Here is a 26,688-nt window from a genome sequence, read left to right on the forward strand (position 1 = left end):
TTTGTACTTGTCATCTTTCACAATTGATACAAAATCTTTCGATTCTTTCTTAACCATACATGCTACCCCTGCTTGCCCTCTTTGTTGCTTGAGATATTTTGATCACATCAATGATGTACATTGTAATCCTCCAAACCCTTAATCCTTTGTGTATCATGCTCCCAAGTTTCAACAAGAATTAAAACATCGGCTTTGCTTATTAGTTCAGCAATTCCAACCCCCACATTCCATGGGTATTCATTAAAATTCCAAAAAGTATATTTTCAATTGTAACTCGGTCTTGTAGTAGGTCATGCATCCCTATTTGCTCGAGGGACTTGCCTCCTCCTCGGGCACATTTTCTTCGTGAGAGATCTCCTTGTTTTTCTTATTCTTTTCCCAAAGAGAATATTACTTTTGAAACTTCTATAGATTTATCAAATTGATATTAGACATCAAAGAGTTTTATTTATATTCATCTCCATTAGCAATTAAAATTTTCTTTTTTATTAATCTCATCTCTCTTTGTCTCTCTCTACTTCTCTCCCTCTCTCTCTCTCTCTCTCTCTCTCTCTCTCTCTCTCTCTCTCTCTCTCTCAAATTGAGCGCTCAATTTGGATCAACGAAAGCGAGAGAGAGAGAGAGAGAGAGAGAGAGAGAGAGAGAGAGAGAGAGAGAGAGAGAGAGAGAGAGAGAGAGAGAGAGACTCATGCGAGGTTTAGAGAGTGTGACAAAGACTCTCTCGCTCTCGCTTACATAGAGAGAGCTTCAATGTTGTATTTGAGTGTGTCGATTGTCTATAAATATAGGCGAAGGTGTCAGCTAAAATATATCTAGATAGCCACTAACGTTCAGAAGATTCTCCCAACAATGGCGGTGTCGTGCAAGGTGAGTTTGTTCTTGAATTATATTAGCGGTGAACCTTTCTTGCTTGATTGTCCTACAAGATTTTCCATGGTCAATCCTGGAGATTATGGGGGTTGTAGTAACAGCGAGATGCTTGCCATCATTTCCATTTTGGATGGTGACATTCATACTCAGGTGAAAGATGGTGTGACATTAGGTCATCAATTTGAATGTGTATTTGATTCAACCTTGTCCAAAAAGAATTTGTTGGTCACAAACATGGGTGTGGATATGTCCTCAAGATCAAATGTGGAAATGGTGGAGCTATCTAACAGCTCCACTGATTAAAAAAGAAGGTTTTGTTGCTGGAAACTCAACCAAAAAACTTTAGGATTCTTTTTATGTTTGCTAGGAATCAATGCAAAGATGTTTGGATTGAAGAAGAGAAGAAAGACAAATAAAAAATAAAAAATTGGATTCAAACCTAGCTAGAAAAAACACGGAGTACATTGGAGTAGATTGTGCTAAATAGCCACAAGTACCCCAAGTTGAGCCGAATGATTTCTAGGTGTTTTGTTAAGAATAAGGTTGATGAAGTTCCCTAGGTGTACAATGAGATTGCATTTATGAGACCCTATGCCAAATGGTGTTCCCAAAATTAGGGATGGATCAAAAGTATGATGGCCATGTTGGGTTAAGCCTGTTCATTCCAAAATGAAGTATCCAGATTTAATTAAGAGAAGTAAATGTGGTGGACGTATTATCCACAAAAATGGTTCGTGCTTAATCAATGCTATAAGCAGATGGCCAAATGACACTTCTTGGATAGGGAAATTGCTTACATCAATTATGTCAATTGGTATGTTGAGCTCAAAAAATGGAACACTATGGTGCTTTCACTGTGGTCAAAGTCCAGCTCTGCTTTGAAATTGTTCCTATAGTGTCTATTACTTGCTTGCCTTATACAACTGGACCCATTTGTTCATCCACATCGGAAGCCATAACCACCCCGTCACAAAGTGATTTTTGCAATCGGAAATATAATAGACGAGAGAACTAGTGTCTCATGTGGTGTCTGAATTGCCAACAATTGGACCTAGGCATTTACAATTGAATATCGCAAAGCAAATGGTAATGGGAGTAGTGGTTTGAGAAAATGGGGAGCAACTAAATAGCAACGAGCTTCTCTCTATACTGGAGGAGATGTGACCATTGATCCATATGCAAAGGTGTTGTTTCATTTTCTTGACTCTGAGCCTATTACGCTCCTCTTGGCTAGCATCCATGCATGTTAATCTCAAGTTTAAACATTGGATGAGAGAAGCAACTTCTACTCAAATTGGAGTAAGTGTGGAGTCCCAATTACTTCAATTGAAAAACAATTGCGACTATAGGTTTTTCCACGGTATGCTATTTCCAGGACAATCTACAGACCCTAATAAAAGATGTTATGTATTCAAAATGCCCATCAATGGACCTGGATCTGGTGTTGAGCTGGTAAATATAATGTGACAAGACAAGAGTGGGGACTTGCAAAGAAGCTGGGTTTGCTTTGAACACGTGTGTAGGGTAGTGGGGTGGACAACAATGGCAACACATATCTATAATCCTATGTAAGGCCTACAAAGACAACTTACAACTTCTTCTTCGTTCCTTTGTAGCATTGATTGATCTTTTATCTTTGCAGGATTCAAGAGACGCAAACAATTTCCATCTACAAGATGAAGGAAGAAGACCCGCAGGCTTAGATCATGTTCTGGGAAATGATGAATGCGGTGCTGTTGGACAACGGACACTGTCCAACTGATTTTAGAGGACTCATGGTGGCAGATGAGGCTAAAGAAAATTGGAAAACTATTCAAACTATATTCAGTGGAGGACCTAGCAATGTTATGGAAGAACAGAACGCTCATTCTTGTTTCATTGGGAGCAGGGCTTACACATTCACACCATGCAATATGTGCCTAAAAATGTCCAAGATGAGCAGAAGTGTATGTGTGAATTATGGCATTGTGCAAGGAGTGAGGAAGACGCAACCATCTTGTATAGGAATATACGAGCTTGGTGGGCTTCTCAAAAAGTGTTCGATTGTAACTTGTCGCAAATGGATTGTTGGCTAAGTTGGTGGCATGTACGATACTCTTGCGAGAGAAAACACTTTGATGGGGTAAACATTGCCAAGATATTTTCGAAGGTGTCCTTTATTTTAGTGTTCGAATGATATCTCATAATAAAAAAGTGTTGTAGGAAGTGGATGATTTGTCATACATTCCGACTACAAATCTTGTTGAAACAAAGCACACAAGTTGGCTTACTGGCAAGGGAAACAAAGAAATGTTGAGCTTGTATAATGCATGCATGTCTGATGTGTCAAACGCTTTGCTACAAAGTGTGAAGATTCTTGCTTTTGTCAATGGTAGATACCATGGAGCTGGACCTTCTACAGAAAAAACTTGCTCGTCGGGCACAACAAAGCCGAGCACCAGGCCAAGCTCCTATTGCCAGAGAGATTGAGGATGAGGCTTGGAGGTACACCACTCTATCAACAACCGACAGTGGAGGGAGATAATATCGCAGTAGCCAGAAAGCAAAAATAGGGTAGGAAAGTAAGATATGAGGAGGAGAATGCTTCACATCGACCTGAGTATCTCACACAAAACATCCTGCAAAATTGTAGAGCTCTCCAAGCAACTGTCGGATTGGCCCGTCAGGTTGAAGAACATGAGGGTGGGCTAGTGGTTGAGGAGACAAATATAAGAAAATGTGGGCAATCCACCATATACCAAAGGGAAGCATGGTTCAATGTCAAGGGTGGTTAGGATCTAGAGTCGATAAATTTAAAAAATATATAAATAGCACAGGTGTAGGTGTTGTTGCACCATCCTTTTGGGGTATTTTGACATGGGAAAGGGGATGATAGTTCTCATGATAATGGTTCAAAAGCACAATTCTTGTGGTTTTGCAATGATAGTGTGGATCACACGTGGCAAATATGTAACACAATCACTCAATGCCGTGTTAGAGTCCCGAGTACATGCCTAGTGGAAAAAGAAACAAACATGATTGCTTCATAGTTGTTGGAATTGGAGAGAGGAGGCTACAAAATAAAGAATATTGAAGTCAAGGAAACCAACAATGTGCATTATCGGCCTGGAGCATCATTTCAAGCCTCCAAGATAATTGAATTGGTAGTAACCATGGAAGGGCGGATTGTGCAGCACACTGTTCTGAAGATAGTCATGAATGAAAAATTCATGGTAGAGACATCTTCTTCACAAGTGCGAGGCAAGACGTATGAAGTTCATATTGCAATATCCTGATGTGTACATGTGGGGACTTTGCAGAACGAGTGGCACAAAGCAAATCCTCATGGCTTGCAAGCATATTTACTTCATCTTCCTCCGCTACTTTGGCTTGGACTTAAATGCCAATATGTTTATCCACCATCAAAGCAAGCTAACAAATGAGGATATTCTACTTCGTGTGTTCAACTATCGTCATACAACATAAAAAAGAATTATAATTGAGTTGTTTCACTCACATCTCCTAGTACTAATATGTAACTGTATAGCACAAATTGTAGCTGTTGATTTAATATTGTAATTCTTTTAGAAAATCATGATTTGAAACGGTGGCTTGTAATTTGTGTCTTCTCATATTATTTTGCTATGTCCGAAGCATAATTTTTTCAAATATACATGTTAGCTGTTGATTTAATATTGTAATTCTTTTTGGAGAAATTCATGATTTAAGCGGGTGGCTTGTGTCTTTTTTGTTCTTCTACTATGTTGGAAGCATAATTTTTTCAAATGTACATGCTAGTTTGAAGGTTCCATTGGAATGTGAAATAACAAAAATAGCTCCCTCCAAAAAGCTCTCTCTAACCCAGGCACAGAAATATTTTTCACTGCCTGCAAACACTTCTCCAATGAAAGGCTTAAAGAAATCTCCCTCCAAAATTTCTCTCCATTCCCATCCCCAATTAGTTATAGACTCCCTGACATAAACCACTTCTTTATAGATTTATGAAAATCTTATTGAGACACAACTAGAATTGTGTTACCTTTGCTATTGGCTTGAAAGGCTACCTCTCTACTTCTATGGTGAAATTTAATAACTGTATCAGGAAATTATAAATTACCTTACATACATCTAAACCATGGTGACCCTAATATAACATCTTCATTCTTCAAAGGGAAAATGTAGAAGTCCTCCTAATCAACATACCCTTGGATGCGAGATGCGAATTCGAACTTTACCAATTAAAGGAGTAACATGGGCTTCTTGTATTTCAAAATCTCCATCTGCATCTTTGATGGGAATGGGATCGTGCTAGCTAAGGTGCAAGTGAGGGTGTGTATGCTAGATTGTTACTCAAGCAAATTAGGTTCCAAGATAGATTAACTTGGACTCATAAACACAATCTTGAGTAGTTTGCTAACCCATCACAAGCTCACCATAGACAAGAGACATGTAATGCAAACTTGGTTGAATTTGATTATTCATGAAAGGATCTTTAAGTATCTCTGCAACCTTACACCTTTACATGTGGGATAATTCCACCTCTTCTCTCATTCACTCACACTCTAAAGACTCTAGAACAAATCCCATACCTTACAATCCTCCACTTGGGGTTTGGACTAGAAAAATACATTGAAGATTCTATATCCACTAAGGATGACACATGGTATCCACACAGTATGTCAACACATACCCACAAAGGATGACAAAAGAAGTCCTCCCCTTGAAGTAGAGAGGCTACAATCTTCAGAGTATGTTGTTCTCACCTTTGTCTTTGTTTTCTGCTTCGGCCTCCACCACATGAGTTGATCCTCTTACAGGTTTCTAGCCTTCGTAGCTTCTATTGCTGTTGCCACTGCTGATGCCTCCACTTTGGTAGCATCAAGAGGGAGGATGCCCCTTCTTACCACATTTGTTGTAAGATTTGCTGGTATAGAAATCCGTTGCTACATGTCCCACTCTCCCACAATCATAACACTTCTTTACATTTGATGATGATGATGCGAAAAAAGCTCCTCCTCTTGATGATGTTGATGAGCTCTTTTGATTTTTCTCTTCTGCTTGAAGCGAATTGATGAGGTCTTGTAAATTGTAATGATGAAGCCGCTTCTTTTTCTTCAAGGATGGTGACTAAGTGGTCATAAGGGGGTGGAAGTGCACTCAAAAGCACAGCCACTTTGTCATCTTCTGGTATATCATACTTTATGTAAGTAAGTTGGGTTATGATGCTTTTGAGTCTATTCACAAGGCTAGCTATGTCCTCTCCTTCATACATTGTGGTTTTGTAACGCTCACTTTACTTCTTTTAGCTCTAGCCCCAAAGTTTTCTTCAAGAATAACTCATTCTTTCTGTGCACTTGTACATTCATCAATGAAGTGGACATAGTTGTCATGAAGTGCAATGATAATGATCTCAAGTGCTTGTTCATCCTTTTCTATAGCTTGTGCACTAAATGCCCTAGTATGCACTCCCTCTTGATCATTTAGTGGCGCTTTGACCACTCTCTGTAATGTCTTATTCATCAAGTAGACCCTAAGCTTCTTCTACCATGTGTGAAACCCCTCCCCATTGAACTTCTCTATTCCCTTTTCTCCCATTGTGCTAAGAGGACAGTCTTATCTTGGAGACTCTCCAAGACAGTGTCTAATTCCACTAACACATGCACAAATACCCCTTAGGAGATGATAGAAAATTTATTTGCAAGTTACTGTGCTTGGATGTGATTCCTTTTATTATAAAAATGGGGAAGAGATAGATAGATAGAGAGAGAGAGAGAGAGAGAGAGTGGGAACACTTTCTTTCTTTGTGAAGCTCCTTTTCATCAGAGTGAAGCCCCTCTTCACAATGAAGAAGTAGTGCCCTTTGCTTTAGACACAAGGTGAATTTGCTTTTGACTGGCCTCGATAAAGCTTTGAAGTTTGATGGCTTCAGCTTTGTTGCAGGTCGGTGAGAGTAGGCCCTCAAAGGGCTCGGATCTTTGGTGCTTTGCAGCGCACGCGGGGACAACCTCTTGGGAGGTGGCCTGCTTGTGGGAGGTGCCCCTATAAGGGGTGGTAGCTTTGAGCAGTGGGATGTGGGACAAGGGCCTATCAATGTCGGGTGTCATAATAACTAATATCTAATTCTCCTAAATGATTTTCTCATGTTAAATTGATCATTTAATATGGGAAAGTAGAAGGGGAGAAAAAGCTAGAATATTGGTTAGGCTGGCAGATCGGTCACAGTAGGGATCCAAAGGGGGGGGGGGGGGGGGGGGGGGCATCTGTAAAAGAGCAATGTGCATCAATGGGCTTCAAAGACCCTAAGGTTTAGCCCATTAAGACTTCCAAAATGCTAAGGTTTCAAAATTCAAAGGTAATGTCCATTGGTCAAGCCTTAGGGTAAATTGGATGCTTGTGGAAAGACTCAAAAGTCTTTCCACACCCCTATCTTGGAGGGGGCGAGCCTTATATGTAGGGGATGAGAGAGAAACACACACACATTCTTGCAAGCTCCCTTTACACAAAGGGCATAGGGGACACATGTCAGCTCCCTAGCCCAGTTGCCCCCAAGGTGCATTCAAATCCTATTGGATGGACATAGAGGTGGACCAATGAGAATTAGGCTAGAGTAAATTTAGTTTAATTCACTTAAAAACACTTGATAAAAGAATCAATAGAAATTAAGCTCTCTAGAAGGCTATTGGACAGTCTCCCAAGGGGTCTAATGAGCATTCAACAGCCCAATGGCTTGCCTGATTCCTATTTTCCACCAGAAGACTAAGAGGTCCAATGAGATTTAATGAGATTTTAATTGCATTATTTAAATACCTAAAGATCTCACAAAAGGGGAAAGGAGGATACATGTCACAAGGCTATCACTTATGCTTCTTAATTGTCATTGGCTAAGCTTTGTAGGGGCCAATAGGATGCCAACATGAGCAAATAGCAAGAGAGGTCGACCAAGAGAGAGAGAGGGGCCTGATTTTTGCAAGGCATTATCACACACAAACACTCACACAAGCTCATGTGTGAAGTAAAGAAGACTATCTCTCCTTCTCAAGATTTAATGGAAAGTTCATCATCTACTCCAAGCTTGTGAGAAGGGAGGCCTACACCAACAACTCTTGGCTTTGTGATGCAAATCCAACCAAGAGCCAAGCTCCAATGCATGCTCATCTCCTCTACCATGCTAATTACTAAGCTATGTTAAGCTATCACGAGTGATTATGTGAGGAGACATACTTCTTTCTCATAAGAATACTCCTTCTTCCTCTTGATCTACTCTCATACCCCGCTAGCTCTTACCATCTTCAAAGGTGTGTGAGGTCTTGGGTTTGAGACCGTGAGGGAATCGTGGTTGTGTTTTCAAGTGTAATCTTGGTGCTTGGATCTTCCATCTTCATTGCACCAGCAAGTTATTGAAGGAACACAAAGTATTGTATTGTATAATGTCTCCCTTGATGGGAGAAACCTATAATACAAAGCCTTTTGGGAGGGGGGACTGGCTCCATGTAAATCCGGTCCTCAACTGTTGTCAATAGCTTAATTTCTCTCTCTTTGTGAAGTATTGTTCATGCTTATCTAACTAGGTGTTATGCTTTTGTTGCTCTCTCCATCCAAGCACTCTTGCTATGCTCATTAAGAATCTATTCTAATGAAATGCTCACTATGTCTATGTTACTTTCCGCTACACACAAGTTACTAGACCATTAAATATTACATCGGGTAGTGCGGATAGGGAATCAGGTAGCACAGGTAGCTATCGAGCAACAACATGTAGAGGCTTCTCTTTGAAGTGCGGCATGGGAACTGGACCCAGTGGACCCGCCAATTTTTAAAATTGTTTTGAATTAGGAGCTTCATGTCCGACCATCATCCCCTAAGTGGACCTGACCCATTTCAACCCCACAACCTCCGAACCAAACATAGAAAATCCAATTTGGACTAGTCAACAAGCCTCAAGGGTTTGGTTGTGTAAAGCCCTCGAAAAACGATTTATATACCAAGCTTAGCAAGGAATGCATGCACACACATAAGCCCACACCTAATTTTAGCATAAAAATTTGGGGATGGAGATGAGGGGGCTCCTAGGCTCAGATTGTAGAACATGAAGGCTCTACGGAGAGCTTGTGTCGAGAACTTAGAGATGAGGTGAATAGTGTTAGGTGATTGCGAAGACAGAAAAACTAATTGAAGAGGCAAATAAGCTAAAAATCGACACAAAACGCGTACTAAATGCAAACACAAAAATGGATACTAATCCTCTCCCTAATCAATCCTACCTAGCCATGGAGTGTAGTGGCTTCTTTGGTGTGCCAAGGACATGCCCACATATAGCTAGATTAGGGCTTAATTAGTGAGAGATGCAACTAGTTATGAAAAACGCCAATGGACCGTAACGATGATTAAGAACTACTAATCACTCTAACGGAGATGCTAATCACACAATCACACAAATGTATAGCAATAAACCTAGCTAGTGCACCATGGCTCTGATACCACTTGATGGGAATGGGATCGTGCTAGCTAAGGTGGGTGATAGACAAACATCATGCACACAAGTGGGGCTACATTGTTACTCAAGCGAATTAGGTTCCAAGATAGATTAACTTGGACTCATAAACACGATCTTGAGTAGTTTGTTAACCCATCACAAGCTCACCATAAACAAGAGACTTGTAATGCAAACTTGGTTGAATTTGTTTATTCATGAAAGGAGCTTTAAGTAGCTCTACACCCTTACACATTTAGATGTGGGATAATTCCACCTCTTCTCTCATTCACTCGCACTCTAGTGACTCTAGGACAAAGCCTATACCTTACAATCTTCATAGGGACCCAACTCAAAAGAGTGAATAGCCAACTTGATAGCCATATCTTGAAAGGTGAAATTATGGGTATAGTGAGGATCAAATAGGACGAAGGCATCTTGATCCCAAATCTTTTCGCATGCTACATAACATAGTGGAGCTCCTTGTTGACCTGAGCTGTTGTGCAAAAAAAAACTTTAGTGATTAGTGAATTTTCCTTTTTGGTTAGTTTTAAAGGGCATTCACAGAAGCTATGACCGGCTTACCACATCAGAAACAATTATGCTCTCTTTTATACCTTTCAAGCTCTTTGTGAAAGAGTTTGTTGTCACCTTTGTAAAGTCCCTCCTTCCTCTTCTTATTGTTTTGTGTGTCATGGTTTTTGCTTTGGTTTTTGCCTTTGAAATTGTTCCCCTCTTTGAAGCTTGTCTACCTTCTCAAGAAACTTGTGAACATTTTTTCTAGGAGGGAAGACTCTAAAGACAATCATAGTGTGATGAATTACTTCTGATAAGGTTTTGGCTTAGCTCATGACCAAGTTCACTTTGAGTTCACAAATGCCAAGTTCACACATAGTTTACACCCAAATTTACATTTTGATATATGGTCAAGATCTTTGTCGAGACACAACATAGATTTCCAACCATGAATCTGCTTCAAAAGGGAGGTGTCATTTAGTGATGAGGGTGGGACAAGCTCAACACTTAATGCCATGAAGCCTTGAATGAACTCCAAGTAGTGGGATTGATGACGGGGAACTCGGACACGATTATCGTAGCACTTTTTAACCATGCAATGGATTCGAGTTTTTTTTTTGTCCGAGTTTACTTTTTGCCTAACCTGGTTCACTTTATGAACAAGTGAAGTGGCAATGTGGACAAGCAAATCCACGCGGGCGTGTAGATAGGGAACTAGGTTACCATCAGGGAGGTAATGGGCCCTAGTGTTTAGATTAGGCGGGTGAATGCCATTGAATTGTTTTTAGTTGTTGATGGGCCTTGGGATTTGGGCGCTTTACTTTTAGTGCCCATTGTAGATCCCACCTCCGAGGTACCCTGCTAAGGACACCCCATGTGTCAAGTCCACCTCCGAGGTTCATTAAATACCACGTCGTGTATAGTGTTAAGGAGGGTGTCAATTAGTGTTACCCCGTGTGTCAAGTCCACCTCCGGGGTTCATTTATGATCTCGTGGTGTATAGTGTTAAGGAGGGTGTCAATTAGTGTTAAGGACACCCCACATCTCTATTTGACAACCTCATTTTTTTAGGGGATCTACGATTTCAGATGATTGTTGAGGACATCCCACGTCTCTATTTGACACCCTCATCTTTTGAGGGGTCTATGATCCTAGATGATTGTTGATCGTGGGTCGTTCGATTAATTTGGAGGAGAAAATAAGGGTTCGGTGTGATCCGGCCTCACAATCTCTCCATCCCAAGACCATTGCTTTAACGCTACGCTATAGGGTTCGGTGTGATCCGGCCTCACAACCTCTCCATCCCAAGACCATTGCTTTAACGCTACGCTATTGTGCGCGTTTTGATAGGCATGGAGAATGGTAGCATTATATCGCGTGGTTCTAGCACGATGCGATCTTAGTTCACACTGCGTTTACTTTGAGTTTATATCGGGTTCACATCGAGTTGACACCACAACAATATAGTACACATAGTTTGGAGAGTTCACATCTAGTTTACATGCACACAACTGTTCACATTTGTCCGAGTTTACATCAAGCTCACATTCTGAAAAATGAGGGTGTCAATTAGAGAGAGGGCCACCCCTCGGTGTCAAATATACATTCCGACATCATATGAAAAACGGTTTCCGGGTCAGCAATGGCCGGCTGATGGAAATGGCGTGGTTCCATTCGCAGGTCCAGGATGCCAACAGAAGGCTCATCACCACAAGAACTCAACGATACCCTGGAGGTATATAATGGATCCATTGTGGATTGAGTGCTGGTCCAATCTGTGCTGGATTCTCCGATTGTGATCTCAACAGGAATGAAGCTGCAAAATTCACGTGTGGCTAAAGGAACATGGCGACCACCATAGATACTTTCAAGAGAGGTACTGATATTGTTGCTCTTTTGAAGGCTTGTGCCAAGCAAAAAGATCTTCACAAAGGCACAAGCATACATGCTGATATTGTCAAATGGGGTTTACTGACAGAGAATTGCTATGTAGCGACCACTTTAGTCAGCATGTATGCGAAGTGCGCTGCACTTGCAAAAGCAGCAGCAGTTCTGGATGAGACACCTTTTCCGAACGTAGTCACGTGGAATGCTTTGTTGGCTGGATATGTGCAACAGGGGCAGGGCGAGGAAGCATTAAAGTGTTTCGACCGAATGCAATGTGACGGGCTGTCTCCGAACACAGTCAGTTTTATTTGCATCTTGAAAGCGTGTGCAATCATAAGAGATGTTGACAAGGGCAAAAAATTCCATGATGAGATCACAAGTCAGGGGTTATTGGAGAAGGATATTGTACTCGGCAATACTCTTGTGGATATGTATGCCAAATGTGGAGCATTTGCCAAAGCAGCACAAGTACTTGATGAGCTTCCTGTTCGAGACGTCGTTTCTTGGAATGCATTAATTGCAGGGTATGCCCAGCAGGGGCAGGGCGAGGAAGCTCTCAAGTTGTTTGAAAGGTTGCAAAGTGAGGGCCTCTCTCCAGACGCAGTTACTTTTATAAGTATCTTAAAGTGTTGTAGTAGCATAGAAGCTCTTGACAAGGGTCAGCAAATTCATGACGAGATTTCAAGACAGGGGTTGTTATACAAGAATGTTGTTCTTGGCACTTCTTTGGTGGATATGTATGCCAAATGTGGTGCCCTTGGAAAAGCATCCCAAGTGCTGAAAGAGCTTCCTGTACGAAACGTGGTCGCTTGGAGTGCGCTTATCGGGGGATATGCTCATCAAGGGCAGGGTGAAGAAGCACTGAAATGCTTTGAGCAGATGCAATGGGAGGGCCTCTCTGCAAACACAGTCACCTTCATATCTGTCTTGCAAGCCTGTGGCAGCATAGGAGCAGCTGACAAGGGTGAAAAAATTCATGATGAGATTGTAAGACAAGGATTACTTGGGAAGGATCTAGTGCTTGGAAACACTTTGGTGGATATGTATGCCAAGTGTGGGGCAATGGGAAAAGCAGCACGAGTGCTCGAGGCACTTCCTATTCGGAACGTTGTTTGTTGGAATTCTCTAATTGCAGGATATGTCAAACAGGGGCAGGGAGAGGACGCACTGAAGTGTCTCAAACAAATGCAAAGGGAGGGCCTTTCTCCAGACACTGTCACCTTCATCTTTCTCTTGAAAGCCTGCAGCAGTGTAGGAGCAGCTGACAAGGGGGAACAAATTCACCATGAGATTGTAAACCGGAGGTTGCTAGAGAAAGATGTTGTTCTTGGCACTACTTTGGTGGATATGTATGCCAAATGTGGTGCTCTTGCAAAAGCAGCCCAAGTGCTTAGTGAGCTTCCGGCTCGGAATGTAGTCTCTTGGAATGCCCTAATTACAGGATATGCTCAGCAGGGGCAGGGCGAGGAAGCATTGGAGTGCTTTGAGCGGATGCAACATGAGGGCTTCCCTCCAAATGATGTTACCTTTATCTGCATTTTGAAAGCATGTGGCAGCATAGGAGCAGCTGACAAGGGCCAACAAATTCACAATCAGATTAAAAGAGAGGGGTTTTTGGTAAAAGATGTTGCGGTTGGGAATGCATTGGTAGACATGTATGCAAAGTGTGGTGCACTTTCAAAAGCAGCACGAGTGCTTGATGAGTTACCTATCCGGGATGTAGTCTCCTGGAGTGCACTAATTGCAGGATATGCGCAACAGGCGCAGGGTGTGGAAGCACTCAACTGTTTGGAACGCATGCAATGTGAGGGCCTCTCTCCAAATGCAGTCACGTTGGCTTCCACACTTGCATCATGCAGTCGCTCAGGTCAACTGGATGAGGGCCAAATGTTTCTGACAAACATGTGCGCTAGATACGGCATCGTACCAGATTTAGAGCACCAAACTAGCATGGTGGACCTTTTGGGGCGTGCAGGGGAAATAGACAAGGCCCTGGCAGTGATCAAGAGGATGCCAACCCTGAATGATCTTCCAGTTTGGCTTGCTATGTTGGGCGCTTGTCGGCAGTTTGGAAATGTGAAGCTTGGCAGATTGGCCTTTGACAATGCTGTACAAATTGATAAATATGATGCTGCAGCTTATGTTTTGATGACTGAAATTTATGCAGGTGCTGGCTTGCAGGAGGATGCCAGGATCATTAAAGCCATGAGAGAAAAATATAGTAGCGAAGAAGAGACGATGTATTATGTGGATTGATGTGCCCCTTGGGTACATGTCTCTTGGATAACATGGCACAGAAGCAATGATTATGATGTAATTAGGAGCATATGGGTGTCATAGTAATGATGTGCTCTATGACATGCCTAGCACACCCCACCACTCCTCTTCTCATCCTACACACCCACACCCTGTGTCAAGGCAGGAGAAGACACATATGAAGAACGTGCAGACCTGGGGTAGGTTATGTCCCTGCTATGAGAACCCAGGGGTGTGAGTTGCAGTCCAAAATGCAGATGGCTCACACATTTTGAAATCTGCTCTTGAAGGTCTCTTTATCGTGCAGCATATTTGCAGTAGGGTAAGGGTACCATATTAAGGGCATCCAAACTGTCGCGGGCTGATCTGAGGCTATGGTGTGCTGGTGCAAGCCTAGAGTGGCATATACTGGAGCTGAGATCATATACTGTACGCAAAACAAGCGCGGCCACATCCGGCTCAGAATTCATCTCTCGTGCGAGCCATTTTCAAATCTCGTTTAACAAAATTGCATGCCTGTAGCAAGACCCACTATGAGGGGGGAGGTTTTCAAGGACGCGAAAAATTTTGACGTCAAACCCCCGATTGGAACCAATAGGATCCCAGATATCATTTCATTATGCCATTGATGGGGTAGGGAATGGTCGTGAAGTGACCATTCCCCCGTAATAACTGCTCCCACGTGGTGACCACGACCATTCCCAACCGTCAAAAGTCCAAGGGAGGAGGGCCGTCAACAGTGCAGGTGACAGTGCCGTCAATAATGCAAGCCTCAGTGCCGTCAACAGTGCAGGTGACAAATTCCAGCCACTGACTTGGCATGCAATGATTGCCCCATCTTGCACAAAATTCTGGCTGCAGACATGGCATGCAATGATTGCTTCATCCTGCAGAAAACCTGCGGCATCCAAACTGTTGCGGGCTGATCCGAGGCTATGGTGTGCTGGTGCAAGCCTAGAGTGGCACATACTGGAGCTGAGATCATATACTGTACGCAAAACAAGCGCGGCCACATCCGGCTCAGAATTCATCTCTCGTGCGAACCATTTTCAAATCTCGTTTAACAAAATTGCATGCCTGTAGCAAGACCCACTATGAGGAGGGAGGTTTTCAAGGACGCGAAAAATTTTGACGTCAAACCCCCGATTGGAACCAATAGGATCCCAGATATCATTTCATTATGCCATTGATGGGTTAGGGAATGGTCGTGAAGTGACCATTCCCCCGTAATAAGTGCTCCCACGTGCTGACCACGACCATTCCCAACCGTCAAAAGTCCAAGGGAGGAGGGCCGTCAACAGTGCAGGTGACAGTGCCGTCAATAATTCAGGCCTCAGTGCCGTCAACAGTGCAGGTGACAAATTCCAGCCACTGACTTGGCATGCAATGATTGCCCCATCTTGCACAAAATTCTGGCTGCAGACATGGCATGCAATGATTGCTTCATCCTGCAGAAAACCTGTGGCATGTCGCTTTCAACATTCCGCCCGCTGATGTGTCAGCACTAGAGACCGTTCCGTGGGCTGATGTGTTCGCAGGACAGAGGTTGCAGACTATATTGGCTTCAAGTGTTCCGGCTGCTGAGTTGGCAAGCATCGGCAGCAGATGTACGGCTGCAGGTTGCAGCCCTCCGAACCTGGACTTTGACGGTGTAGGGAATGGTCCTGCACTGACCATTCCCGTTAATCATGGGCGGCTGGAGCTTTGATTGCAGGAATGGTCTGTGCACGACCATTCCCGGCCGTCAATGGTCATGGAAGAGGAGGGCCAGCACATTGCCTGCAGACAGGTACAGTCACGAAGAGGACACAATTCTGCATGCTGATGTGGCAGCTGCAGAGCGATTGTCACTTAGCACATTACGAGGGCTGAGCTGTTGACAGCAGGTGATATTCCGTGTGCTGACCTACATTGCATTGATTGGCCTGCAGACTGTATGGGACACTTGACATTCTGGGTGCTGACTTGGCGACGATCTGACGACGGATGGCTTGATTCCTTCCAGGAATGCAAGGTGGATGGAGGGCCAGGATCAGCAGCCCCCCTCCCCACAACCTTGACGGTCTAGAGCAGCAGCGTATGAATATATTGGAGCAAGGTATGGTCTTAAAAGGGGGCTGTCCCATAACTGGGGCCTTTACCTCAGTATTTGTCATTCCTGGAACTGGGCATGGGGGTGGCTTGTTGTCTTGGTCGTAAAAAGCAGAGACTATGTGCGGACCCCATCCAGCCGGTCCTCTTGATTGCTGCTATCAAGGCCACTGCAGCGGACGAGAACCCTTAAAAGTGAAAGGCTCTTGCTTTGACGATGAGTAAGAAGCTCCCTTCCGAACACTTGTTAGCATTGCAAGCAAGGCCATCACTTCGAAACAAACATGCAAGTTTTTCGTCTTTAGTGTGTTGCAAGAGTTTGATGAAAAGACACACAGCAGGTCATGCCTGTCTTGGCCAGGTAGCTGGCCTGTTTAATGCTCTGACAGAAATCTAATACTATGTGAGCTTTTGTTAGGTCAATCAGCAAAGAAGCTAAAGACATGTAAGACTGAAGGATAGAGGCAACACCTTTGGATGGGCGAGGATCTCTCGGTTGATGACTACATCTTTCTGAGGTGTCAGATGGATTAAAAAAAGGTAGAATTTTTAGATTGGGGCTTTAGTGCCTTTAAATATGAGCGCTGGGTTCAATTCTGTCAGATCAGTACATGGTTGCACTTACTTTTTAAGACCATCTAGAGCAATGTGAAGAGATGGCATCGAACACCCACACCCAAAGGGTAGCAGTGCAGACCACCAGCATGTTGAGACAAGTTCAAAAGCTAAAAGACCAAGTGAAACTTGCCACAGGTCTATCCTCCCACTTCCACTAAAGCTTAGTCATATACATATAGCATAGAGTTACTACTAAAAAACCTGATGACTGCAATGAATGGGCAACTCATAAACAGAATCCATGGAGATACTTTCCTTGAATGGGCAACTTGTAAAGAGTATCTCCATCTTTTTGGCCACATGTGAGCGGAAGAACATACCCCCCCCTTTTGTCAAAGTGTTACATCTAAGCAAAACTTTTGGCCCCTAATTCTCTGTCTTTTGGAAACATGAAATGCCTATTTGGTGCTCTTTTGTGGTACACTTACTCTCCACATACATAGTACGTCCCATTAAAAAAAATTGTTGTTCTTATAAAAAAGAAGAGCTCTATGTGGAGTAGTTGCGGCGCACAATTCTATGGATCCCAAAAACTTGTTAACTCCACATTCTACACTATGCTCAATCGTTCCATCATTCTTCATCATTGGGAAGCTAGAAAATGAAATTGCAAACCACTCATAGCCTGTAATGCATGATATATATCAGAACCTAGCCCAATCATTGTTGAGCAGAGACAACTTGATTGATTACAAAATAATTATTCATAACTTATTGCTTCCATACCATATCTCAAGGTAAGATAAATCTTGAGTTTCCATATTGGCCAAGACAGCACTACCGTTTAGAGAGAAAGAAGCAGAGCAATTTGAACCTAGCAAAAACATATCATCAAATAGATGCAATTTCAATTTGCATCTATCCTTCTGCATGGCATGAAACTAGACAAAAATATTTATAGCATGAAAATTTGAAATCCATTCTTATGCCTTGCTTAGAGTGATCAAATATCCAAACATATTAGACTTGAACGGATTCAACTAATCCTAATCAACTACAATTGCAAATAATCATGCTTCGAAATTCTTGGCAATATGGGCAAAGCACTAAAACATTTTTAAAAAGTACCTAGAGAAAAGTTTTTGCCTAAAACTTGGCTTATCGATCAACTCCATGTACTAAACTTCATTAATGCCCCATCACTTATCCCCAACTGATGCCTTGACCTTTTTATGTTATCGAAGAAACATTGCCAAGAGGTGATACTAAAACTCATGAAACAACTCTACATAGATTGTCCATGTCCTTGACAAGAGGCAAGATTTCTTGAGCCACAAGAATTGCACGAATAAAAAATAAAAACTTATTTTATTTTCATCTGTGTAACCCACGAGCTAGACAATATTGTAGTGTGGTTATTGAATGTTGCAACCTTGCCTAAGCTCGACATCATCTCATCAAGCATATTAGATTTAGAAAATCTCTTGAAAGAAAGTTAAACATTATTTTCTAAAGTTGACTATGCATTTTGAAAGCGACAATTAACTTTAGTAGAGTAGTACTCTAGGACAATCTTACCATTTGTAGGCTCTAACACACCATGGTGCATAATACAATGTCCTTTATGCATGCATCAAAGATGTGGTTTTTGAATATAGCATAGGTTTCGAATCAAGTGTTCTTTTTGTCTTTTCTATCATGCACAAGTCTTGTAAGGACTCATTAGCCAAACCATTGTAAGAGAGGTAAAGTAAGCAACTTTACACTCTAACTTGTGCTAAAGAAAGAATCGAGTAAGCAACATAACTAGAAACAAGCTTTTTGAAATTTCAATCTCCCACCCCAATCAAGTTGCAATAGCATTTGAAGCATCATTTATTGGCCCAGAGATAATGCCTTGCTCTAAATTCTTGGCCCTTAGAAAAATGTGCAATTGAAAAAGTTCATGTTTTATCCATTAAAAATTTGGCCATATATTTAAGCAACATCCCTAGTACCATGAAAATACTTATCTTAGAATCAATTAGGGTGAAGATTTTACTAACATCAAACTCTTGAATTCATGGAGACCATTCTTGTGCTACTACATTTGCATTGCTATTTTTCAATGTCCCATTACATGCACAACTCTCCTTGTTGAGCACACTTTATGAATTGGCACGCAGAGGAATTTTCTTCATTTGACTTGCAATTTGTAGGCCCCCCCATCTAACCAAAGACTCTATGACACACTACAAGCCTACCCTTGAGCTTGGCAATCAAGGCATAGACCTTGACAAACCATAAACCATTGGAACTCAAATGCACCATTTGCACCCCATGCATAGTAAGCCTTGTAATGAAACGAAGCTTTGAACTCACCACCTAAAGGTAAAGAGCCAAGTGTTTTACCCCTTGACTATACACCTTACTTGTTTATCATCCAAAAGAAATGCACACAAGTAGAAATTAAAAGCTCGAACTCCCTACAAAAAGCCTTTACCTTTCTACATGGTTTTGCACTATATCTCTTTTTCCAACCAAAGACACTTTCCCACCATCTTCACCACTACATCATGAACACTTAAAATAAGCTATGCAAATTTTTGGCGAGAACTACAACCCTTATGGCCTTTAGATCTACTTGTTGACTACCTTATGAAGTTATTGAAGGACCAAACTGGCAATCAAACAAAAATGTTGTAAGGCTTTAGAGTGCTCTTGGTAAGAAAGTTGTTTCCACATTGATGGGTATCAAAGAAGTGAAAATTTTTGTGTACAATTGAAGTATCAACAAATTGTCAAAGAATCAAGTATTAGTTGTTGTTCCTTTACATTCAAAAAGTATGATGGTAAGAAAAAGGATGAGGACACTCTTTCTTGCTTAGTCAATTTGATGATTACTTATCTAGAAAAAGATATTTATGGGGGAGGAATATTTAGTAGAAAGCATCAAGGCTCCACACACTTAAAAGTAATTTCAGGCTTCAGTCAAGGAGATCTTTTTATCTTCACAATTACTTCTCCATGTTGGTCATGCTTGGACTAATTTTTTGGGGTTCCCCATAGCATTGTTTTCTATTATACAAAGAGATTTTGAAAAATGTTGTTAAATTTACAAATTCTTGAAGAAGTTTATGATGACATACTTCAACAAAAATATGAAGATGGATTAAAAAAAGGTATTTAGGTTGAGTGGAATACACCAAACCTTCATCTTTATAAGAGGCGATTTCTTTTGCTCCTCAAGCCATTTATAACTCCAAATTTTTTTGGTCCCACCCATCTATTCCCTTGTAGGTGCTTTATTTCTTTCAATAAAAACATGTAGTCCAAACCACCATGTAAAATGACTAATCCCTCCAAGAATGTATCTCATTCAAATCATATATAATCCTTTCATGTAAATTCAGACCCTCGACCTCCTAGACATGTAATCCTTTTATGTGAATTAAAACCCTCCACCTAGACATAATAGTGCACAATCATGTCCACAAGACAATTGTCCCATTCATTTCAAGTGTTAAGCATCATGGACACATTCATCCCAATAACCATGTTAAATCTCTCATGAAGAAGCATGCCGCAACTCACATTTTGTACCGCTTCACTAAAGTCCACCGTGCAAGTATGGATGTGGATGAGTATGAATATTGGATTTAAGATTCTCTCAATGAAATCAACACCAACACTCCATGTAATCCTAAAAATTGAAATTCTTTGTTGTGTTACCTAGGTTGATAAATGACAATATGATCCTTGTTTTGCATAACGATGGAAGCTCTCATGATTATATTTCCCACTGGCTTTTTAATAAACTAAATCAATTACATATATTAATAAAGTTGGATGACATAATTCTCTTCAGCTCTTTGCCAATGGAAGAAATGTGTTATTGCTACAAGAGCAAGATGTACCTAGTCTTCGTTGATATATTGTGTAAAAATCTCAAAGTTATATGACAACAATGAAATAGAAGAATTCTTTTTGTGTTATTGCCTCATGCTTTGTTGCATTTCTCTTTAAATTTTTAATGACAATGTGTTTGTGGAGATCTAGATTCCAAGTTCAACCTTGCCTTTTGGATAAGGAGTGATTTCATGGAGCTGTAAGAAGCAGCCAAGAAATGTTACTCTTTTTCTATGGCTAGTCATGAACACACTAAGAATCATGTCTTTGAGCATGGAGCACATCAACTTCGGTGAATGTGACACGATTACAAAGATGTTTTCCCTCAAGATTTTCCTCCAAGGTTACCACCACAATGTTCAATGCAAGATAGAATTCATACAGTGACTAGTAGCAAAACCTATAAGTAAGCCTCCTTATAAGCTAAGTCACATGAAATCCACGGAGGTAGAGTGGCAACTTGTTGACTACTTAAGCCATGGTTTCATTCAACCAAGCTCTTTGCCATGGGCGGCACCAATTTTATTGGTAAAAAAGGACATGTTTATGTCCATGTGCATAGATTACCACGCCTTGAACAACTATCATCTCCCAAGGGTGGATGAGTTATTTGATCAACTTAGGGAAGCTTGATACTTCTCTAAGATGAATTTTCTCTTACTCAGCAAGTGCGATTTCCTTAAAACTCAAAATCAACTATTTTGGGCATGTGATTTCTTATGTCGGTCTTCAAATGGATCCGGCCAAGGTCAATGTGATGTTACGATGGCTTCATACAACGAGCTTGGAAGAACGTTAGATTTTTCTAGGTATAGCAGGCTATTATTGTAAATTCATCAAAGATTATGCTACGATAGAGGTTCCTATGATGGACCATTTAAATAATCGGGACAAGGCCTTTATTTGAGACAAAGAGAAACAACAGTTTTTTTATAAGATTAAAGTAGCTATAAGCATAACACTCATTCTAACTATTTTTTATCCTCTCAAACTGTTTGTACTTGAGATAGATGCCAACAACAAAGCCATAGGTATAATGCTCCTGCAAGAAGGTGTCATGTTGCCTTTGAAAGCAAGCAAATGGATTTTTCTAAGCATAGTTAGGCCAATTATGAGCAAGAACATCGTGTCATTATTCACAATGTGAAGCAATGGCACACTATCTATATGGTGCTCAATTTGAGATTGTTTTTTTTTTAAGCATCAAATGTTTTGCACAATAGAAAGATTTGAAGGTGTGTAAGGCCAGGTGGGATGAAATCCTTCAAGGGAATGACTATAAAAAGGTCAGCACAATGTGTTGGGGTATAAAGCCCAATGTGGTCGCCCAGGTAAGTGGGCGGGCCGCCAGGTATGTACACATATTCTTTTGTAAAAACCTAATAAGAACTCACTATGCTCTACACATTACAGTAGAGCGAGTTCACCATATCGTCATGCTCTTCTTCTCGCACTCTCTCTCGCGTCGCACTTTCGCTCGTACTCCTTCAACTGGTATCGGAGCTCAGATCGAGGCTCGGGGTAGCACTGCAGGAGGCTAGAGTCACCATCTCAGATTGGAGTGAAATTCGACAGGCGAAGACACTTCATTCTGAGGTCATCTCGGCCACCGTTCGGCTTCGACAAAGGTCTGCGCAGGCCATTTTCGACTACGTGGTCTCGACGGGTGCAGATCCGACTCTGCAAATTTGGGGTTTTCGGCCTACGACAGCAGGTGCTGAGGATATCGACACTCCCAGAGTGTTGATTTGTGGCTGTCTACACATCGAAGGACGGCTCACAGTTCTTGGAGGCGTGTCACATACGACACGGGCGCATCTATACACAGACTGTAGGCGACATCCTCTAGTTCATCAGGTAGCTTGTGTTTGCTGCTTGATATTCCAGATTTCATCCTGACATTGCAGGTACTTCCACATGGGATGTATTGTCAGAGATGATGTATGTTTGTTGAGGGTTTGCTGGCTGTGAGTCACACAGCAAACAACCGCCGCAACGGTTACAGCATATAGTGGGAAATTTGTGGATGTATGACTTTGTGGGAAGTCTATGTACTGTCAGATTTACTACAGCCTTTGTTGAGGGTCGAGTGAGGTTTTATTGAGCTGGGGGATTCTCGAATGTTGAGATCCTTTCGGTGATACAGGTCTTGGAGCGATCCCTCGAGCACCCTTAGATAGGCAGCTAGGATGTATTGACTGTGAGTTAGACAGTTGGGATTGCATCTGCTTTACTACCGTTGAGGCATTGTCGCAGTCTATGCTTACAGGACAGTGACTGGACAGTCAGAGACAGTACAGGTGCAGGACAGGTTTACCCACAGCTTACAGTGTCAGAGAGACAGTGTTTTTGAGCTGTTTTTGGTCTGTTTTTTAGTACACCAGAGCCATTTTACAAAGGAGACTCTGCCGAAATTTATGCAGAATCTGAAGATTTCTTGGTTCATTTGACATGTTGATATTGGTTCAGAGGTCAGTTTACAGGGGAAACTCTGTCGAATTTTTCCCAGGAAAGTAAACTACTGTGAAGCGTAGCTATGGCTGGATCACAGGACACTGCTCTTTACAATATCAAGAAGCTAGATGGAACCAATTTCCCATTGTGGAAGAAGCAGATTTGGCACGTGTTGGTACAAAAGAAGTAGATAAAACCTATAAAGCTCAAGGGGATAAAACCAGAAGATATGGACGAAGATGAATGGAGCAAAATGGATGAATTGGCACTTTCTACCATTATGCTGACTTTGGCAGAAAGCGTTTACTTCAATGTAGCAGACGAGATGTCGGCTTATCAAGCATGGTTAAAGCTGAGTGATCTTTATGAGAAGCAGACTGCAGCTTCACAGGTATACTGGCTTAAGAAGCTTGTTGACTTGAAGATGAAAGAAGGGACACCTATGTCCAATCATCTGAATGAATTCAACACAATCTATAGTCAGTTGTCAGCTCAAGGTGTCAAGTTTGATGAACCTCTTAGAGCTATGTTCCTGTTGATCACATTGCCGAAAAGTTGGGACACTTTTCGCACAGCTTTGAGTAATTCTGCACCTCCAGATGGTTTGAACATAGCAGGTGTAGAAGGAAGTCTGCTTACTGAAGAAACCAATAGAAAGACAATGGACAAAGGCAAAGGAACAGCCTTAGTTGTCAGGGGAAGGACCAAAGAAAAGTACAAAGGTGGAAAGAGGAATCAGTCTCGTAGCAAGTCCCGCAGTGCTAAAGGCAAGAGTGACATAGAATGCTACCATTGTGGCAAGAAGGGTCACATGAAAAGAGAGTGCAGAGAATGGAAAGCAGAAAAAGGCAAAGAGAAAGCTGAAGACCATGGTGAGAAGAACAAGTCCTCAGTGAAGATTCAAGAAATAAATGTGACAAACACTATTGCAGAGGATGACAGTCCAGTGTCAGGAGACATCTACTTCTTGAAGAATACAATGGACTCAACTCTTCTTACAGCATCTGATGGAAATGCACTGAGTGACTGGATTATAGACTCAGGGGCATCACTTCATGTGTCTCCAAACAAGGAGTGGTTTACCTCTTATGTGCCCACTAAAGATCATGTTCGGCTAGGCAATGGGCAGACATGTGAGATCTTAGGTGTTGGAGATGTTCAATTGAAGTTTCAGAATGGCTCTTCTTTCACGCTGAAGAATGTGAGACATGTTCCCACAATTACAAAGAGCTTGATCAGCACATGTTTACTTGATGATGCTGGCTGCGTCACCACTTTTGGACAGAACATGTGGAAGATATCCAAGGGTTCTATGACAGTAGCACATGGAGTAAAGTCTGGAGGACTTTACATGATTTATGTATCAAATGTCTCTAAAAATGTAATCAATGTAACCGAGCAGCCGAACGTTTCTTTGTGGCATAGCCGGTTAGGACATATGTACAAGAAGGGAATGGAAATCTTGTCTCGTTCTGGTTATTTGCCTGGCTTTTCATTTAATGATTTTGAATTCTGTGAACATTGTCTGTATGGTAAGCAAACACAGCAGCCACATAAGCACAGAAGCAGTAAAAGAGATACACAGTTGGCACTTGTTCATAGTGATTTGTGTGGACCTATTGCCTAACCTATCTCTAGGGGGAGCTTCTTACTTTATGACATTTATAGATGATTACTCGAGGAAAGTGTGGGTTTGCTTTCTCAAGCACAAGGATGAAGCATTGAGTGTTTTCAAAACGTTTGTGACACTTGTGGAGAATCAGAGTGGCAAGAAACTTAAATGCTTACGCACTGACAATGGTGGAGAGTATGTTTCAAAGGCCTTTCAGGACTTTTGTGAGTCAAAAGGTATAAAACGTGAACTTACTGCTCCTTACAATCCTCCTCAAAATGGTGTTGCTGAGAGGATGAATAGGACCATACAAGAGAAAGTCAGAAGTATGTTGTCTAATGCACAGCTGCCAAATGGGTTTTGGGCTGAAGCTGTATCAACAGTTGTTCATCTTGTAAATAGATCTCCTAGCAAGGTTTTGCAGAAGGATTCAGTGCCAGAGATGGTATGGTCAGGCAAAATGCCCTCATACAAGCATCTCAGACTCTTTGGCTGTGAGGCATATACTCACGTTCCAAAGGAATTTAGGAACAAACTTGAGCCAAAGAGTAGAAAGTGCATCTTTCTAGGCTATGGTAATTCTGGTGAGATGGGGTACAGACTTTGGGATCCCGAATCCAGAAAGGTTGTCCGCAGCAATGATGTTCACTTTAATGAATCCAAATATCATTCTAAACCAAAGAGGGTTGAGGAGATTAGAAGAGTTGTCTTCCAAGAAGATGGACCTACACGTGCAAGACAAAATGTCGGGGCTCAAGAGGAGCAAGGACAGGATAGAGTGGAACCACAGGTTGTGGCTGAGCCTGAGCCACCTATTGTGCATAGATCTGGACGTGTCACACGACCTCCTGATAGGTTTGTTCCATCTATGAACTATGTCATGTTGACTGATTGCAATGAGCCTTCATGTTACAAGGAAGCAGTGCAAATGAAGGACTCCGGGAATTGGCAATTGGCCATGCAGTCAAAGATGACAACTCTGCATAAAAACCAGACATGGAAGCTAGTTAAATTACCACGGGGCAAAAAGGCTCTACCTTGTAAATGGGTTTACAGGTATAAGATCACCGCTCATGATAGTCAGCCAAAGTACAAAGCAAGGCTTGTTGCCAAGGGCTTTAAGCAAGAACAAGGCATTGACTTTGATGAAGTCTTCTCTCCGGTGGTCAAAATGACTACATTGAGATGCTTTCTTGCATTGGTTGCCATATTAGATTTGGTGTTGCACCAAATGGATGTCAAGACAACGTTCTTGCATGGTGATTTAGATGTGGAAATTTACATGCAGCAGCCAGAAGGGTTTGTTGAGAAAGGCAAGGAAGATTGGGTATGCCAGTTGTTAAAGAGTCTTTATGGCTTAAACAATCACCGAGGGCATGGTACCATAAATTCCACAATTTATGCTTTCTCAAGGCTACAAACGTAGTGAGTTCGATCACTGTCTATATACAAAGAAGGCTAAGGATGGTAGTTGGTTGATCCTTATTTTGTATGTGGATGACATGTTGATTGCTGGCAAGCACTTGGAATAAATTTCAGCTTTGAAGTCAAAGATGGCAAAATCGTTTGACATGAAAGACATGGGTGAGGCAAGTCATATACTTGGTATGCACATTGAGAGAGACAGATCAAAGAAGTTGATTTGGCTATCTCAAACAGAGTATATTGACAAGGTTTTGCAATGTTTCAATATGGAGAAGGGAAAGGCATTGAGTGTTCCATTGCCACCATATGTGAAACTTAGCAAACAAGATTGTCCTGTGTCTGAGGAAGAACAGGCTGAAATGGATAAGATTCCATATGCGTCTGCAGTGGGTAGTTTGATGTATGCAATGATTGCTACTCGCCCAGACATTGCATTTGCAGTGGGAGTAGTAAGTCGATACATGTCAAACCCAGGCAAGAAACATTGGGAGGCAGTGAAAGGAATATTGAGATACCTGAAAGCTACAAAGAGTATGCGTATATGCTATGGGAGTCGGGAGCTAAGTGTAAAGGGTTTTACAGACTCAGATTATGCAGGTGACTTAGACAACCGAAGGTCTACGTCAGGGTATGTCTTTACATTGGCTGGTGGAGCAGTATCATGGCGTTCTAGATTACAAGA

General features: G+C 41.7%; 2 protein-coding genes across 2 annotated transcripts; one reads left to right on the top strand and one right to left on the bottom strand.

The window, feature by feature from the left end:
• The first annotated feature begins 11,404 nt into the window (after nt 1-11,404).
• On the top strand, nt 11,405-14,509 carry LOC147441482 (pentatricopeptide repeat-containing protein At3g09040, mitochondrial-like). The gene is made up of 2 exons (XM_086483111.1): nt 11,405-11,711; nt 11,814-14,509. The coding sequence occupies exons 1-2, from the start codon at nt 11,681-11,683 to the stop codon at nt 13,976-13,978; spliced, it is 2,196 nt and encodes a 731-aa protein (XP_086339237.1). The 5' UTR covers nt 11,405-11,680; the 3' UTR covers nt 13,979-14,509.
• An 86-nt stretch (nt 14,510-14,595) lies between these two features.
• Nucleotides 14,596-17,064, bottom strand: LOC147441483 (uncharacterized). The gene has a single exon (XM_086483112.1). It carries the CDS (start codon nt 15,007-15,009, stop codon nt 14,596-14,598), a length of 414 nt encoding a protein of 137 aa, XP_086339238.1. The 5' UTR covers nt 15,010-17,064.
• Nucleotides 17,065-26,688: the final 9,624 nt, after the last annotated feature.

This window comes from Adiantum capillus-veneris, chromosome 15 (assembly GCF_014529385.1).
Source record: "Adiantum capillus-veneris isolate H3 chromosome 15, ASM1452938v2, whole genome shotgun sequence".
Taxonomy (NCBI): Eukaryota; Viridiplantae; Streptophyta; class Polypodiopsida; order Polypodiales; family Pteridaceae; genus Adiantum; species Adiantum capillus-veneris.

What these genes read in the sequence shown, in the direction of transcription:
- LOC147441483 (XM_086483112.1), bottom strand. Translation starts at nt 15,009, where the DNA reads ATGAATTCTGAGCCGGATGTGGCCGCGCTTGTTTTGCGTACAGTATAT.
- LOC147441482 (XM_086483111.1), top strand. Translation starts at nt 11,681, where the DNA reads ATGGCGACCACCATAGATACTTTCAAGAGAG. An exon ending in CATAGATACTTTCAAGAGAG is followed by an intron (nt 11,712 to 11,813) that starts GTACTGATATTG and finishes GTTTACTGACAG; the next exon opens with AGAATTGCTATGTAGCGACC.